The sequence below is a fragment of the Xiphophorus hellerii genome, chromosome 2, assembly GCF_003331165.1.
Source record: "Xiphophorus hellerii strain 12219 chromosome 2, Xiphophorus_hellerii-4.1, whole genome shotgun sequence".
Lineage (NCBI taxonomy): Eukaryota > Metazoa > Chordata > Actinopteri > Cyprinodontiformes > Poeciliidae > Xiphophorus > Xiphophorus hellerii.
Window position 1 is genome coordinate 7,380,508 of NC_045673.1, and position 19,480 is coordinate 7,399,987.

Sequence of the window (19,480 nt, forward strand, 5' to 3'; positions counted from 1 at the left end):
GCAAGAGTAGATACCTTCATTTGTTTAATTTGTTTAACAAAAAATGTCCACGGGGCAATTTCCTAGAACTAAACAGGAACAAAATTAACCTGTGCCAAGCCAAACATTTTCATATCAACATTCTCACAAATGTTACCTACCATTGGGAGCATGCAACATCTGCTCTAGAACAGTCAAGAAGAAATGTGTGCATGTATGTGAGCTGTTAAAAAAAAAAAAAAAATACGAGTAAGCCTTTGATTAGACACAAGCCTCATACAGGAGGCAGGATGCTTAGTTTAGTGGTTTGTTTAGAGCAGGACAATGCGTGGTGTCCCTTTTTAAGTAACCACGCTACTGAGTCTTTGTTCCTCTCTGACATGAAGATGAGGAATTGCTCGCTCACAGTTCACCGTTGTACCTCCCAGACTCCTCCCCGCTCTGAACTTCCACTCTGGTCAAATTTAGCAGCAGTGGTCCCTCTCTGTCAGCCTTCAAGTGGTTCACACAGTCCTGTGCGGGTGTAATTATGTGATCTTCGTGTGTTGGGTGTGGCTGGTCTGCAGAAATATAACCGCTTATTTATTCCACCGCCATGCGTTTTTTCGCCAGCCTCATGTCGCTTCTCCTCTGTGGGATGTGGGCCTGCTTGGGTGAGCACTGCCCTCCGAGGTTTCAGAAGCTAATGGTAAAATCATCTTTAATTACAAGGCACAGAGGACCACCCGTTCATGTTGCTTTGCTTTTTTTTCACACCCAAATGAGATGGTTGGGAAGTCCGACGCAGACGCAGTGTGTGAAAACGGAGGAACTGAGTGACAATGTTACAAATTTCAAAATGTTTTAGCTAGATTTAATGCTTGTCTTAATACTTGAACTTATGAGACAGGCAATTGAAGCATTTAATTTCCTCAGAGGCATGTTCTCAAACAGTTTGTTGTATCGTCCTTTCATTGAGGTGATGGATCTGAGCAGACCTGGTACAGATTAAAATCAGAGCTGAGCAGAGAACCTTGAAAATAAACACTAGCATGAAATGAAAATGTGTGTCAAAGCAATAATCAACACTAAGCCAATGATCATGATACAGAAAAATAGTTAACAAGGATCATACACAGACATTTTGAATACTGACAAACACAACTCCAAGACAACCTAAGGCATAAACATAAAAAGGAAATGGCTTAACAAAATAAAACAGGAAGCTTACCTAAAGCTGAAACAACAACAAAAAAAGCTAAACTTACATACTGTACACTAAAAGTAATTACTTTTGATTAATTTGTCAACTCATACTTTAAGACAAAATTTCAGTTTGATGATGATATCAGCATTTTCTTTCTACTTAATGTCATAGTTTGTGTTGGCATAATCGCATAAAGTCCCCCAAAAATTGCATTGAAGGTTGTGACTGTAATGTGAAAATATGAACAATTGGAAGCGTATGAATACGTTAAGAAAAACTTCTTGAGCAGCTTGATCTTTCATTTGTTTCTCTTATTTTCTTAGTTGGAATTAAACTACTTAAATGACTAATTCTTGCGGCATTTCCCATGAATGTAGACAAGAGAAGAAGAGGAAGGAAAACTGCGGTGACAGACTGTTTTCAAGACTTTTTCTTGAAAGCAGTTTGGCACAGGCTGTTTTGAAGGCTGTGAGGAAGGAGAGTTTGATATGGTGAGTTAATTTTCTACATTTATTCATCTATTTATAAGTCTTACTGCCATATTGACAGATCAAAAGACATATTTGTTCAAACTCTCTTGATTGACTCCATTTTTAAGCACATAGACCAGCTCAGTCTTTACATTGTAGGACTCAAGAAATGTTTGGCTTGCAACTTCCAAAACTAAAATTATATACAACACTTAGGTAATTTTGGTGTCTTTGCTAAGTGTTAATAACTTTTTCATTACAATTTTAAACAAGATATCAATATAGGGTATCTATGGAGAGAGACATTAATTATTTTCCTCACTGTTTGGGAATAAATCAGACCACGTCCTGTTTTAGGCCGATCAAGATTACCAGAATTACTTTTATCTGCTAAATGCCAGAGTAAAAGAAAAATATTTGTTTTAGATTAGTTTTTGTATTTTCCTCAAAGTCAAATTTACATACATAAAAATCACAGTACTCTGTCTTTGCAGCATCATATCTGGTGGGTTTGGTTACTGGAGGGACTGGCGCTCTTTATATAGCGGAGAGTAACTCAAGTAAAGAACATTTTATAGAAATATTGATGCAACATCTCAAGATATCAAACAGGGAGTTAAAATTTGGACATATATTGGTGTACAAAATTCACAATGACCCTAATCATAAAGCCAAATTAGTTACAGTTCTAGGTGGTCATCACACAGAAAGTCATTTTAAAGAGCAAACAAAATGTGTGATTGAGACCTACAAAACTGACTCAGTGTCAACAGGTCTGTCCGGGCAATGCACCACAATTTCAGCAAATCAATATGAGAAGCTTGTGTATTTATTTTTCAAAGATGTTGAAGTCGAGCTACACTGTTTTTACATATTTATATAAAGTTTAAAAATCGAAGAAAGAATTATTCTGGTATTTAGCAAAAATGAAAGTTTCAACTTTATAGATTTACATTCACTAACACAATGATTAGTTCACAACGACTCTGAAAATACTTGGATGACAGAATATTTAATTTTCTTTTGAGATAAAGGTGTCTTTGGATTGAATTTAGCATTCATGCAGCTAATAAAAGGAAGGATTTTGTCCGTTCTCCATTAGTGCAAATGAATTGCTGTCTCTTGAAAAATGTCGGAGCGACTGACGAGTGCCGGATGATTCAATCACAACCCCGTCAGAGGCCTGGCAGACGGTTAAACGTCATCATGTTTGCTGCCATCTAGCGGCGGACAAGCGGAACTTCACAGTCCAGAGGAGGGGAGGCAACGAAGAAATAGATGTCATTCCATTCTCTCACCTGACAAATCACATCCAGAGTCTCATTTTGGCTTTGCCAATAGTGCAACAGTGTGGACGGTGGTTTCCTAGTAATTTTGACTCGCTTTTGTTCGGACGGACTGAGCTGACGCGAACATATAAGGTGGCGTCAGTCAAGATAAATGCTGTGACAGCAGCAACAGGTTGAGTCGCTTCTGACATACCTTCGCTTGTTAGACGGCACATTTCCTCCAGGTGTAATCCGGAAGTTACCGGCTGTTTGTTGAAGACTGCATGTTTTTATTTTTTATTTTTTATTATCAGTTGGATATAACAAAGAGCTGAGTGAGATTGGAGGACTCAGGAGAGAGAAAGGTTGTTGTTGTCCAGGAGGTCGCCGCTGGTTTCCCTCATCATGCCGGGGCACAGGAGGCAGGTAGGTGGTTGCGTTAATAATCATACTGATACATAATGCAGCTGCTCAAGGAACAGATATTAGTTGTATTGTAGAAAGCTCGCTCTTTGAAAGCAATTCTTATTCCGTTCTTTAACATAGAGTCCACACATGCGCTGTGAAGCCCCTCTAAATGACACAAACCCATAAAAGAAAAACCCTGATTACCTTTTTACAATAGTTCATCTAAAGCCTGTTTGCATTTGCACAGTCAGTTAGTGATTGAACTCATATTGTGCCACTAGATTAGCCGCTCCCTTTCTGATTGGAACTACATTCAGGCTTAGCTGTATGGATATGATTGCTCTGCTGATTGAGATATAGCCCAATGACCTACCGTTCATTCGGGTTAGAGTTAGATTGTGCAGCGGCAGTTCTCTGTGGTAAGTCAGGTTCATGGTTTCTCCCTAAACTGGCATTCCTGGACACGCCTCAGGTTATAGTTAGACTGGATTTCTGTAGCAGGTGATGAACGCTCAAGTGGTTTGTGTAAGATTTGAATCTAGCACAATCAGACTCAGGGAACTTGTTGTTTGCTGATATGAATTTATGATGTCTAACACTTCCATGAAGGTTTTATGCAGTTCCTACTTGTATATGGTTTATAACTGTGCAACTTAAGTTCAGCTTTTTATTTTTTTTGTTGTTATTTTGTGATAAAGCCCAGTATCGAATTACTGGAATTTATAGGAGTGGTGAAAGAGAATGGCAACTGAACCTCCTCCTGTGGTGAGTTGAACTGATGGGCCAATTCTAAGAATACCCAGAATTATTATGATCATTCACCGATAAATCTGACCTGCATCATTTTTGCGCACACAGTTCACTCCACTGTCATACGACTACGTCCTGGTCGCCAAATTGATGAATGAGGGGGAGAGACACGCCAGGAAACAAAGGGAATACATAGAGCAGCTGCAGAATAAGAACTTCAAAGTGACAGTGGGTCTTGCATAATAAACAAAAGCATATGCACTTTCTTTGTGGTAAAGTTCCTTATTAATTTGTCACAATTTCTTCTTATTAGAAAATTATCAATGATAATCTCGTCTTCTATGGGATCCAGGCACCAAAAGAAATATTTCAGAAATACAGATATCTGCTCAAAATATCCGATGCCTGCAGTGGGAGCTCAACAGACAGCAATATCTCTCTTAGCACAAGGTAAGACCAGCAACTCCAGCTATGTTTGGCGTTCAAAACAACCCCTGATGCTATTTTAAACATTGTTCCTTTTTATTATTATCATATGAGTGTTTTCATACAAATTATCTCTAAAGACGCTACGTGTTGCAATTTACATCTAAGGTTTACACACCTTACTCATTCGGTGTGAACAGTATTATTAATTTCCAGCTTTAAATGATTTTATGAGCTGTTATTTTTTTGAGGAAAATCATTTAAATATGCTGTAATGATGCTCTATTTTCATATACAACACTTCAAATCCAGTTCATTTAAAAACAAGACCAGGGTAAACAAGTTTGAATTTGAATATGCACACACCCCAACTCATATGTGATTAAACACTACTTAGCAATTTGCAGGGATACTAAACTTTTTGTGTAGCCATCAACAAACACAAGAAACAACTGGCATAATTCTTGCTGGAGTGAGTGAGTTTATTTTGATATTTTTTTTCCTGACAGACTCTAGCCTAAAGCATTACACTTGAACTTTGAATAGTTTAAGTCAGTTTAAGTCTAGAAGCTCAAGGTTATCCTGCTTTATCCCTCCTAAAACAGGTTTTGATCGTAATCTTGTTTGAGCACCAAATTTTAACAAAGATTTTGCCAGTAGTTCTGCTTCTTTATTATTCAATCCACATTATGAGCTGCACTTGTACCACTTGAAGCAAATTAAACCCTCATTTTGACTTTCTTCAAACATATATTCTGTCATTGTGACTTATTAGTTTAAGCTTTATCTCATTTCACCATAGGAAGCTTCCTGAAAGTTGCAGAAAGCATTGGTGTCTCTATAAATTGCTAAGGGACATTTATGTGAACGTTAGTGGGAATGTTTGTATACATTTGAGCTTGTTTGTAGTATTTTGACCATTAATTTATTTGAAAAATATACTAAAAGAAAACCTCAATTCTTGTTTTGAAAAAAAAAGAAAAAATTTGTCTGATTTTTCCTTGCTGAAAAATAATGAATGTTCCCACAAAAGTAATTTATGTCAACATGTATATCAACTTCAGACCAAAACTATGACAGTTATTTTTTTTTAATCAACATTTCATTTTTAGATCACACTTTATTCTCTTGTGTGAACTAGATCATTTCAATTATTATTTAAAAGTAAATTTATATATGGGTCAGCTGAATAAATGACATTATTCTTCTCATTTGCTGCATCACTGACTTTACAAGTGATACTTGTCCCATTATTGCAGGATAAGGATCGTCCACTTCATAATAAATCACACACAAATCAGCACTAAAGGTGAGTCAGAGCAGTTGATAATCTGGGCTCTTAAAAAGTGATTTTAATCAGCTCTTCATTTTTCTCATCGTTCTCCTTTGCTGGAAACTTTTCAGAGAACTTGCGGGATCTCATGAAGGCTAAGGTTTTTGAGACGAGGTTCTGTTTACATGAGGTAAAATTCCAACTTTACATTATTGTTCAACACCAAGAGCATTCATTTCAAATGTAAAATGTAATTACAAAACAGTAATTACATTTAATACCAAAGCTTAGAAAAGTCAGGGACATTTTATCAGCTATGATGAATTACACTAAACAGGTTTTGTTCTTGGTTAAATGTTTTTCTTTTTTTTAGATTCTTCGAAGATAATGAGGTGAAACTTGATTGTGGCTTTCTTAACAAAACATTGTTGCCAAAAGATATTTGCTCACAGAAATGCAATGCAATTCATGTTAGTGAAATGAGTCATCCAGCACTGGGAGTACGCAGGCTTGTGCGTGAGCATGCAGTGTTGTTATGCGACTGGGAAAACATTAGCATGTTTGCCCTTCTGTTTTCTGGACAAACACAGGCAGGATAAGATAAATTAATTTCCTGTGTGCTTAGCATGATTGTTCAGATGTGCAGCAACAATAATGTTAATTGAAACATGGCAAAACCTGTTAAAATGTTTTGAAAATGGCACCACATCACATTCTCACACTGCAGGATTCATCTTTTAGTGCAACTGTATGCAGTATGGTAGCAGTTTGTTCAAAGCTCTTTTTCATATTGATGATTTCCTTTGATTTTTGCGCCCCCGCTTACAGAAAAGGAAACAGAAAGAGCTGAAGGAGGAATGGGCACGATGGACGGCCTGTTTCAAAGGGCAACCCGTAACTAAAGTCAGGTTTGGACTGCAACACAACAGCCTCTTCATTATTCTGCTTTTTATGCAGTTGATTAAATGGCTGCAGGGTTGTTATAGAAACAAGAAAACAGCCAAGATCCCTCCAACATCATGTGCTAATAGAGGTCTGCCTGTGGAATTTCACATGCAAGCAGAAAAAATGTTGATATCAGTCATACTACCAGAAGAAAAAGAAATGATTGGCAAGGATTTTTTTTTCAACATAATTATAGACATTTGTTTATAGGAAAATGCAACACATGATTCATCCCTCTGCATGACCGTAGTATTTTAACAGTACAGACACTACTCTGTTTGACTTGCAACACAAAACCTTTATAATTTGTTGTCTATTTTATTTCTGTCCTTTATTCATTTATCATATTTTTAAACACCATCATTTTTGTATATTTCAGCTTATGCATCTTCTGTAAATTTTGAAGCTTCTGCAAGATGTTTGCAGTTTAAAAAATTTCTGAAATTGGATTTTGCTGAGAGGTTATAAACAGTCATTATCTTACGTGCAGTAGATAATTCTCTCAGCATATTAACTTTGACAAAACAGACATTATTAGTCCCAATCATGGCTACAGTGCCTTGCGAAAGCATTTTTTTTTTTTTTTTTTGCATTTTACAACTACAAATTTCCTTTCTTTGTCTTTCTGTTGGGACTTTGTTTGATAGACCAACATAAGGTAGCATATATTTTTGAAGTACAAAGATGATAAGACATTAATTTATATTTTCTGTGCAAATATAAATCTAAAATGTGTGGTGCTGCCCCCTTTAGTTTGAGAAGAAGAAAAGTAGAACTTTGCTGGTTGAGCCAACCAGAAGATTCAGGGTTTCTTCTAATTAAAGGGAGTTAGCTTGCATACTAGTCCTCCAAAGGAATTGCCATTAGTAAGGAGTGGGAAATAAATATCTTGCAACAAGAAACAAGTAGCAAAAGTGATAATGACTCTTGATAACAACACAAGATTCAAATTTTGGATTTGTTGTCAGAAACCCCAACATTTTAACCTTAGTGAGAATTTTAACTTTAAATAAAAAAGTAGGCAAACAGACAGAAGCCTTAACATTGTAGTCAACTCGTAAGTACAAAAAAAAAAAAAACATAAACAGACTGTCAGTCAAAAAATGTGTTACTGTTAAAACTGGAACTGTATCATTACCTCTCCTCAAACAAAAGAGGAGATCCACTTTTGATCTGAGCCACATTGCAAAAGCAGCTTGTAGCCAAGATCTCATTCTTTCTGTTAAGATCAATATTTCATGTCCAGAGGTGAGAGGTGACAGATTGCCTGAGCCCTAATCCCTCTATCTCACTCCACCCTGCCATCAATCATGAGCAACAACCCAAGAGTCACTTTACAGCCCACATGGATCGTGTGCCACCAGTGGAAATCAAAACTTAGTTTTCACTTATGTTGAGAACAAACATTTTATCACACCTGACTTCATATATGAATATTTTTAGTCTTCTGTGTTTTTGTAAACTTTCTAGGCAAACGTGATTATTTCATCGACATGCAATGTTTATTACCAGCCAATCAAAAGAGTTTATTTTTATAGCGCTTTTCAGCAACAGGGCAGTTCAAAGTGCTTTACACCATAAAAACATAAAAAAGCAGTATAAAAAAGATTATGCATGTTAATTTTACTTTTTGGTAAATCAAGCTAACTGTTTTAAGACCCAATGTATCATCCTATACATTAGTGCCAGATAATTAAGAAAACCTCTTAAATGTATCAGATCCTCAAATTAATTTATTTAAACTAAATATTATAAACTGAGAACCAACTTTCAAATGATTTTATTGAATAAAGCTGCAGTATGTAACTTATATATATATATATATATATATATATATATATAAAATTCTTATTTTTTACATATTTGTTAAAATTGTCACCATGTCGTGAAAAGATCGACCTTCCCACAGTGCTACTGTTGCGTTCTGAAGAAATGCCTTGCTCCCGACCAAAAACAACCAATCAGAGGCAGGGGGATTACCTTAGCGCTGCCAATCATCCTCATGTATTTGCTGTGAAATATTCTAATGGAGGATAAACAACTTTGCATTACAGGAAAACCATGCTAACTAGACTGAACATTCACAACAGACTATGCTCTCAGGATGTAGCTGCAGCATAGCAGAGAGAATGGAGGGACGGTGAGCACACAGAGGGTGATTGACAGCGCTAAGACCCTCCTCTGGGCTCTAATTGGTTGTTTCTAGTTAGCACTGGAAGAAGGCAGACTAGCTAAATTTTTCACAGAGCTGTTGAAGGTTCACTGTTCCATTACAAAACCTTAGAAATGGCTTTGTAATTGTTTCCATACAAATCAGTAACTTTCTTCCTCATCTGTGTTTGAATGTCTTTAAGGCAATCTGGGATGATTTTTTTTAGATATTGTAGCCCGCTTCTTGTTATCAGAAAGGTTCTGTTTAAATCTCTTGTATCTACAGATTTAGCAGTCTACATGTGTCAGTGTGGCTAGTAAAATCTTGCATAACTTTCCAATGAAATGTGATAAAGCACATTTAATTTAGTTAATGGGGGATACTTTTTATTTCTTTAATAACATTAGATAAATTATTAAAGTATGCAGGCTGTGGGCTCCTTTTTGCTTGATGATTTTGATGATGATATCTTACAAAATATAATTTTCCTGGCTTGTTTCAATTATGAAACAAGCAATTGAAACATGACTGGATGATGTTTATATGTTTTTTTGTGCTATACAAATAAACTTCAATTGGCTTTACTTGAATTAAGAACTAGTGTTGAGGGCCAATGCTTTGGCCTACCTTTATTTCTTGATTGAATAAATCTAATAATAAAACTTCAGCAGTGAATTTGAGTTTCTTTCCAAAAGTTTTGGAAATAGTTGTTCAAAATAAATCCATGATTTAACAGTGTGAGAGGGCTTTTATAGCATTTAGATATACCTGATAAAACCATTGTCTTGGAAAAAATACTATTTCCAAGCACTGTTCAGGTGAAATCACTCAATCAGGTTTATTCATATATTGTGCACAATACAGAGAGCTTGTAGGACAATCAGTAATGAAGCAGGTCTGGATGAAAAGCTCTGTCAGGCAGAGGCAACATATGAGTTTTATACCAAGGATAAAGAATTAACAACAAAGGGTGAGACAGTCTGGTTCTGATGCAGCTGTAGAAAACAACTTCCAACCTTCTACATGTAACCCAAATAGTTCTTTTGGTGAGAGTTCACAATCATTCATATAACATGACTAGCAGATGTGACCTTAATGTAATTTTTCCATCACACCATGATTCAAAAACTTTTTATGTTGACTTTGACCATCTTCGTCTGACATTAAAATTTAGTTTGACTTCACACATTAAAGTGTTAAAAATAATGAAAAGAGGCAGATGCTTTTCCACAGTGCTGTATTTGCATCCAGTTTGTTTCTTCACTGACTTGGGTTTTCCTCCTTGTCTGCACTGTTTGTGTGTTTTTCAGGGACTACTTTGGAGAGAAGGTGGCCTTGTACTTCCTGTGGTTGGGATGGTACACGTTTCTCCTCATCCTGCCGGCCGTTATTGGCATTTTAGTCTTTCTCTATGGCCTCAGCTACTTCAACTCTTCACCCCTTGTGTAAGCTTTCCAATATTTTCTTTCTCTTAAGTGATATGACAGAACATTTTCCTCTGTAATTACCCCTCCATAATGACTGACCTTACTGTCTTGTAGACAAGAGGTTTGTGAGTCTAACACAGTCATGTGTCCACTTTGTGACAATGGTTGCAAAGTGTGGAAGCTTTCAGACACATGCTCATATGCCAAGGTTTGTCTGTTTAACTACTAAGTAGCTCTGTGGTTAATAACTGCTGGCTGGTTCTCACTGCTGGTTTTCTCTGTTCACAGCTGAGCCTGCTGTTCGACAATAACGGCACGGTGTTCTTCGCCATGTTCATGGCAATATGGAGTGAGTTTGTGAGCACATGAAAACACGCACATTCAAAATAATAAAACCCATACCTCACAGTGAGACACATTTATTAGCTGAAATTGAGCTGTAGATTTCTGTTATAATGCTATTGTGTATTTGCTGAAACATTTTGGCTGTACCTTGCACGATTGCTTGTTCTTCTGTCGCAGAATTATTTCATTTAGCTGCCAGTTTTTTATGATAACGAGAAGTTCACTGCCAAGAAAATATCAAACCTACTTCTCTTGGCTACTTACCTCTGAAACAGGCGCCATCTGTCTGTGGGAGTGGTTAAGCATGCAGCAATTTATGTAATCTGAAGTAATATATAACCCTGCTTCTAAAAAGGCTAAGAAATGACTTGACAGTGAGACAAAGTGAGATGTTCAAGACCATAACTTTACTACGGGTTGGATGTTTGCACACACTCATCATGGGCATGAATGTAATGCTGATTTAGGGGTCTTAAAAAATTATTTTAACCCTGGTTTCATACAGCATATGAAATCCAATAAGTAAGAATTTAAGTAAGAATTGAATGCACATGGTTGATTTTATTGTGACACAGTCATAATTATACATATGGGTTCAAATATACACAGTGCCAGAGTTATTACAATGTACAAATGGAACTTTAATACATATTTTCCTTTAGTTAGAGTTATTGAGATGCTACAAAGGATCAACAAGGTCTCATTTTGCAAATGAATCAGTCAGGAGAAGTGAACAAATAAATTTTACCACACACTTTTTTTCAGATTGAAGGAAGTAAACAGATGAGTAGAGAAATTATTGGACGACAGGGAAAACACAAAAGCATTTCTCGGTAACTGATAAAAAAAAAGAAGAGTCTGAAAATGGTCATGGAGGCGGCCAACAAGAGTTTCTAAAAAGTATTGGTTGTTTTCTACATGTGGCAACAATCCCTTGTATTCTTCATGTTTGCAAAGCAAGACGTACAGAGCTGAAAGATAAAACCATCTCCTTTCAAAGGAAATACTCTGTTCTTGCTAAAATCTCCCCAGGCCTCGTGGGATCACGTGTTATGGTCTGGTGAAACTAAACTGGAACTTTAGGGCTTCCAAAAACACGTGGTTAAAAACAACAGCATCACTAAAAATACACCACACCTACAGAAGCAAACTTGTCATTTTGTCAAGAAGGGAAATGAATGATGTGCACACTTTTGAGAGTCAATAAGTATTAAGAATTTTGTGCCTAAACTGTATGCTTTTTTTTTTAGCTTCTCATTTGATATTTGAGTATTGGTTTTGGCAGAATTTGTAGAATTAAGTTGAAATTGCTGGATTTCTGACACAGACCCAGTTTCCAAGCACAGTGCTTTAAAAATAAACTTTTTTGTGTTTAGTTGAGGACAGTTCAGTTTTAAAACCTTGCTGTAACCTGTTTTGTCCACATGTGAGTTTCGGGTCATTTGACTGTGGATTGGAAAAAATTTTGTGGAATCAATTTTTGTTCAAACAAATCATTAAAGAGGTGTGAAGCGTCTTTGATCTATCATAAAAAAATAACAGTTCAAATGCATTTTTAAAAGTGCAAACTTAGGAATAAATTTGGGCAATCTTCTGATAACTTTGGTATTATGAGAACGTCTGGCAAACATTTTTATCAACATGAATATGGGTCACATATAAGGTATGAGTTTAAACATATTGCAAATTTTTGCATGTTTGAATTTATTTTCAATTTTGTCTGCAAACTCCCACAAATTTTGGACTTAAAAGTAAGATTTAAACCTGGAATGAAACAATTTTTTAAATCCAGTTCCAATTTGGTTAAAATTTTCTGTTCGTTTGTTGGACAATAAACTGCAAATACAAGCAAATTTCAATAACGTAAATGTCGAAAACACATAAAATAATTATGTGTAATGATCAGATATTTACAGAGAATATTATCTTCCACAGCAACACTGTTTATGGAGTTCTGGAAGAGACATCTGGCCAGTTATGTGTGCGAATGGAGAGTGACTGACTGGTCTGAATCAGAGGTACAGTCAGTTTGGAATATTGTATTTCTCTCAGGCAGCAACAGAGCTCATCGAATTGGCCTTTGGTCTAATTTATTGCTTTAATTTAATTGCAGGAGGAACTGATCCTGGAACTCGTGAACAATGCCGACTGTCGCCCGAAGATGTACAAGCATTCTTACTTGCGCACTGCTCTGGTTTTGATCTGTGTCATAGTTATGGTGAGATATGTCATTTATCTGACCTCATCAAAATGCATTATTTGGCCAAAAAAAGAGGGCCGAATCTCTTCTAGGTGTCAGAAATGTGCGAATATATTGTGGTTTTCAGTAAATTATGGAGACCCATATATTTATTGACAGGTAACAAATTTTTTTTTTTCTGTTTTCTCAGATGCTGGTGATTATTGGCTTGACACATTTCTTGGTGGTATTCAGGGTGCTTGTAGCAGGGCTTCTGGCTAAAGATTTCAAAAGCAACCTCGGCTCTATGTTGGCAGGCGCTGTGCTCCATTTCATCATCATCACCGTTATGACTAAGGTACTAAGACCTCTAAATGTATATTTCATTGTTATTGTTGCAGTATTCTCTGTGATCCTGATATCTTGTGATTTTTTTTTGCAGGTTAACAGGATTGTTGCTTTGAAGCTCTGTAAGATAGGTATTTTGGCTCTACTTGTTCCTGGTGTCACAAATTTAAATTTGTCTAAATTTATCTAATTTAAACTAAAGCAGGAAGTTGGGAATATAAAAAATAAGCTTACACACGGGAAAAAATTGTCTGTTGTGATTAATCACTAAAAAGCGTCTTTGGCTTGAAAGTTTAGGGCATAGCAAAACTAAAACCTGTAAAGCACATTCTCTTAATGGCTTTAAACACTTTAAAAGCTACACACAGTTTTTATTGGTTAGGACACAATGACATAAAAAATCAAAACAAGATTAAAGAAAAGTTTCCAAGCAACTCAAATATTTTTACGTATGCTTTCTGTACTTAGACTTTGGATGAGTAGGGCTATACTCAGGGGAGGGAAACAAAGAAAAAAAACATGAAAATATTGGAGACTGCATTAATGGATATGCTGTATCTCAAATCCTCTGAATATTGTTCATATTTTGGGCCTGTGTAAACCTAGCAGAGCTTTGAAACATGTTAAACATTGTTCTGTTTAACAGAAGAGACAAGGACATTTGCTGACACGGAGAAAAGTTTCACAGTCAAGATGTTCACCTTCCAGTTCTTCACCTACTTCTGTTCCCTCTTCTATGTGGCATTTTTTCTTGGCAGGTAAAACTTGGGATTTATGCTCTGATTTCTGAAGCCTACTGTTCTTCACTAATTGGTTTAGGCTTACAGGACAAGTCACTGAATGTTTTCTTGCACTGATAACAGGATTAATGGCCATCCAGGTGAATATGTACGGCTTGCAGGGCAATGGAGACTGGAAGAAGTGAGTGATTACAGTTTCATATCTCATTTATCATGAAACAGCTAAAGGAATGCTGTTGTACTTCTTATGTGAATAAAGTGACTGCATTGTTCCTACACTTTCTTTTAGTGTCACCCGAGTGGATGTCTCACAGACTTGTTCATTCAAATGGCAATTATAATGGTGCTGAAGCAAATCATCAGTAATATGTTTGAGTACTTTGGTCCGTAAGTAATATTCACTTTAATTACTTTCCATCATATTGTTTTTGGGGTTTTTTATGTCATGCTTTCTTGTGTTGTGTCATATTTTATTTTATATTGCTGACCAGACAGAGGTTGGTAGTAACTATTTACATTTATGTTACAAGTCTGTGAAGGGATAAATAAATAAACTGAAATTTTGGAGTAGTTTAACTCTTAGTTGCATTAGATCTTTGGATGCTCTACCCAGAGAGAGGAATTTCACTCAATTTCATTATATAATACCATATCATAGCACATCATATCATACTGTGTTGTTACATTTAGCATCATATTGCAATGTAACATATCATATCACATCAACTCATATCATATGGCACTGGATGGTTTTATCTTAATCTTTTTGCTGATCGCTCTTGAAAGTGGATCATCCCTCACCCTCACCCTATTTCTATTATTCTCCTCTCTGAACCCTGAAGCCAATAAGGTATCATATTGACTTATCTCATGTTGTATCATGTACTTTCTAAATGGATCGTACCGTATGACATGTGTAAAACGTTGGTTTAGGCTATTTAAAAGCTGTCTGTTTGCATTAGCTTGTTCAAGAAGTTCTTGGAGAAGAGGAAAAGGCAACATAAGCTGCAGAGGAAATGCGCCACCTGCTACCTGAAAGATGACTATCAGCTCAAAGAGGGACAAGAGCTGTGCGAAAACTGCAAACTCAGGGACTGGCACACGAACTATGAACTCACCGATGTGGACTCTTTCAGCCTCTTCAATGAGTTCTTAGAGATGGGTATGAACTGCGTGATTAGTAAACACAAACACTGAACTTGTCTTGGTTAACTTTGTTTTTCTGCATTCTCACTGTAGTGATCCAGTTTAGCTTTACCACCATATTTGTGGCAGCATTTCCACTTGCTCCTCTGTTTGCTCTCCTCAATAACGTGATTGAGATTCGCTTGGACGCCATTAAGATGGTCACACTGGAGCGCAGAATGGTCCCCAAGAAGACCAATACCATCGGTAACTTTGATCTGTGGATATTAGTTTATTTTGGATTCATGCATGTTGACAGTTCTTTCCTTTTTCCTCAGGCGTCTGGATAGACATACTGGAGGCTATCGGTGTTTTAGCTGTCATTGTAAATGGGCTGGTAATTGGGGTTTCATCTGATTTTATCCCTCGACTTGTGTATCGTTACGTCTATGGCCCATGTGTCAACGGCACAGCAGGGGTGAAAGAGTGAGATCTTTTCCTTTTCTTTAAAATGGTTATATGTCGCCATAAAACATTTGCTTCATCTTGATTCTTGTGCCTCAGCTGCATGTCTGGTTACATCAACAACACCCTCTCTGTTGCATCAATGGCTGATAGCAGAGTAAAGTTTGACCTAGACCAAATGGTCACAGATGGAATCATTGCTACTTCATGCAGGTTTGTTTTTCTTTCAAATTGTTTTTAAAAGTTTTGTTTTTTTTAAATAAATAAAAATTGTTCTTTCAACACACATATTTTCCATTGTGCTTCTTTTCGCAGCTACAAAGATTACAGAGACACTGACTTTAATATTACCCATCAGTTTTGGCTGATTTTAGCTGTGCGCTTTGCTTTTGTTATCCTCTTTGAGGTGAGTCTTGTCAACAACAAAAACCTTTCATTTACATCCTGGCTGAGCTTAAAATATTTCTTTGAAAGCAATAGCAAAACCAGACATTGTTTTAATGTTTTTTTTTAAAGCTGAATGACAAGCTGGGGAACAAAGCTCATTCTGCATGGTTACAGATGGAGAAAAATATTGCATTCCTAATTTTATCTACTCTCCTTGCAGCATGTTCTTGTCATATGTAAGTTCATTGCATCCTGGTTCATTCCGCCTTCGCCGATGAATGTGAAAAATGACGGCCTCATGGACAAATTCAGAAGACTTCAAGAGGATCTAAAGTGAGTCTCTGTTTCTGTTTAGTTTCACTTCAGAAGATCTAATCTCAGTACAGTAATTAACTACATACATGTACAATAATTCATTATTCAGACCTCACTAAAACCAAGCAACATAAAAATATAACAACATTTCACAGACTCAGACTTCTGTCTTTACCAAACAGAATTACTGGTAAGTGTTTAAAAGTTATTTTTTCATAAAAGTTATGCTCCTTATGAAAAATCTTGTCAACCTCAAAATAAAAGTGTAACATTATCATGTTTCTGAAGTAAGGTAAGGTCATTTTATTTGTATAGCACATTTTTAGCAACAGCAACAAGTGCTTTAGGAAATACAAACAAAACAATGAACCCAAAAGAAAGACTAAAAGGTAAATGTATAAAACTGCATATTGGTTCCCCACGTTTAATAGGAATAAGAACAAGTAGTCCATATAAACTAGCAGGTTTCTCTGGATTCTTGTTGGTTCTCCATGGATAAGAGTACAGTACAGTAACTCAGGCGAGCCAAACTCATTCTCATTACTTCAGGGTAATATTAATAAAAACAAAACACACCCAAATACATGGCAAGCAGATTAATACCTGCTTTTAAAATTATTTTACAAATAGAAATCTGAAAAATGTGGTGCAGAGCAGCTTGTTCATGTCTCTATCATGTCATACCCAATTTGGCTTGAGGCAGACTGTAGATAGATTTCTTCTAATTTTTTAGTAAATGACTAAAAGTCAGCCAGTCAGCAGATCCTCCCACCTGAGTACCGCATGTCTGAAGCTCCTCCAGAGTTATTCTCTGATTTATGCTCTCTTGTAGTGAATATCAGGTGCAAATTCAATTTAAACAGTTAGATTAATACATTCTGTGGAAATTTAAATTTGAGAACACAATGTTTGATGCTTAGCTGTGATAACTAATGTCAATATTTCTTACATTGTATTAATTTGCCTTTCAAAATGTACCCATAAAATATCTTTTATCACTCATATTGTTATTCGGCCGCAGAGGAAGAGCATTTCTTTTAGCAGTGACACTTTTTTTCTGTTGTATTGCATTTTTCATTATTGTCTGTACTGAAGATGTTTAAGCAGATAAAAATATGAAACATATTATTCTGGTTCAGAGTGTTCAATTGAAATCTAATGACTTCAAATGTCATTTCCTGCAGGTATTTCAAGCCTGACTCTGTTTGCACGCCTTGATGGGACAATATTTTACTGTGAAAACACAACCCCAGTGTGGCCTTGTGCATCTATGTGTCAAACTGGAACAGTTTGAAACATTTTACAAGTATCCTGAAGAGATCCATAGTGAATTGAATTGACACTGTAAGTGCTACCTGGATTGCACACATCGTTTTTATCCATGTCCTGAAAAGCTTTACAGAAAGACGGCTTTCTTATTGTTGGGTCCATATCGATAAGGTCAGAAATGTATACATGATATTTGCATGGTTCTCATACTAATTTTGGAGTTTTGATTATTTGATATATCTGTTTTGAATGATGATAACATACAATTTCAGGGACAGTTAAAACCAAGGATCGACACTGGGTTAATATATAGATATTCGCTTGGAATTTTAATGTGTCTCATCTTTGCAGTTGTATGTTGTGTAATCATTTCATATTTTATTTTATTAAATAAAAAGCATGTTTATTTTTTAAATCACTAAAAGTACCAAAATGCTAACAATTATGCTCACTTTGAATGGATGTAAAGCCCTGAACAGAAGTGTGTGTATACTGTAACTGATGTCACTGACCTTGCCTTTTATAACATTGTTGGTATTATATACTAGGTTTTGGCTGAGAGCTTAGTGTTGGATCTGTGATTTTGAGCCATACAGTATATGAGTGTTCTACTGAAAGTACTAAACTGCACATAGACTGCTGATTGTGTTATCATGATGCCTTAAGCTGTAAAACAAAACAAAAAAAATGCTTGTTGCTTTTTTCAGATGGTTTGTTTATGTAAAGAATAATGTTTTCCATTATTATATTTTGTATAATTGAATAAAATAAGAGATTTGAATGTATATGAGACATTGTTTATGTCTGTATTTTTGTTTTGAGCAATAATAAAGCTTCTTAAATAATATTTCTAAATAGCATGTGGTCATAAACTGATGATTGACTTGATAAATAACTGAATAACTAAGGTAAGTAAGTTACATGAGGCACTAAAACCATGATGTTTAAATCTACTCTACCTGTAACCTTTTACTTTAATGAAGATATTCAGTGATCAAAAATGTTAGTTTTTGTCATGTTTAAGTTTAAAGCAAGACCAACATGCAGACAGGAGTTTGGTATGATCAAAAACAGATGCTGCAGGAGGAGAACAGGAACATGCAGGATGACAGGAAACACAAATGAAAACAGGAGGATCCGGTCATGAACAATGAAAACAGTGAGCTATATAAACAAATGAAGGTGTGGAGAAAGTCATTGGATCCAGGTGAGAAATCAGGTAATTGAAGATAGCTGTGGTATGAAATAAAACTAGTAGGCTGGGGTCAGATAAACAAACACTTTAGTAAACCTAACTAATACTCAAAGTAACAACAAATCAGGAGGGAAGAACAACACTGATGTAAGAGAATAAAATCCAAATTCAAAAACAACAACACAAAAATGCTCATATGCCAAGGTTTGTCAGGGTGCAAAGAAAATTATAATTTAAGTATGTCACACATGATTAAAATCTGCTGCATTTGTTAACTTAAAATCAAAAAACAAATATTGTTGAATTTGCCTGAAAATGCTTAGGCTGCTCAGCATTGATTCCACATTTGGATATTTTATTTTATCTGCCTCAGAAGTATTTGAGCTGCCAGTTTTTCTGATGCCAAGGAGAAATTACATCACAGAGCAAGCTCCTCTTGCCTGCAAACCTCTAAAAGAGAAATCCTACATAGATACTGGTGTCTAGGTTAAATGTCATGCTTCGAAAATAAAAATGTGCCGCACGCTTGTAGAGGATAAAAGATTTAATTCCTAATTTCATGAACCTTCCTTGCACCATGTTCTTGTCTGGTGTAAATCCTTTGCAGCCTGGCTTGTGCCAGCAGCTTCCCTGTATGTGGAGAAAGATCTCAAAGGATTAAAAAAGGGGGGAAAAAAAATAAAAATAGGGGGAATTTCAAAAAATATGACGGTTTTAAAAATCACAATCAAGCAGGGTTGCACTTGACATGTAAAAATATCTACAATTTTTTCATCTTTAATGGATTTTCTGTCCATTTAAAACAATTGTTTCTGAAAGTGTTTTGAA

At 35.9% G+C, this 19,480-nt stretch overlaps 1 protein-coding gene across 1 annotated transcript; it reads left to right on the plus strand.

The window, feature by feature from the left end:
- Window positions 1-1,556: 1,556 nt before the first annotated feature.
- LOC116731981 (anoctamin-9) lies at window positions 1,557-18,247 on the plus strand. Its single transcript, XM_032581932.1, is given in 26 exon segments — window positions 1,557-1,656; window positions 3,218-3,329; window positions 4,010-4,060; window positions 4,062-4,076; window positions 4,170-4,289; window positions 4,375-4,511; window positions 5,747-5,796; window positions 5,892-5,950; window positions 6,589-6,668; window positions 10,168-10,302; window positions 10,399-10,492; window positions 10,573-10,633; window positions 12,565-12,647; window positions 12,743-12,847; window positions 13,020-13,166; window positions 13,251-13,287; window positions 13,803-13,914; window positions 14,020-14,077; window positions 14,186-14,283; window positions 14,859-15,058; window positions 15,136-15,288; window positions 15,360-15,507; window positions 15,586-15,699; window positions 15,802-15,892; window positions 16,094-16,206; window positions 17,373-18,247. Coding segments are annotated over 25 exon segments (2,316 nt in total). The 5' UTR covers window positions 1,557-1,656; window positions 3,218-3,308; the 3' UTR covers window positions 17,407-18,247.
- Window positions 18,248-19,480: the final 1,233 nt, after the last annotated feature.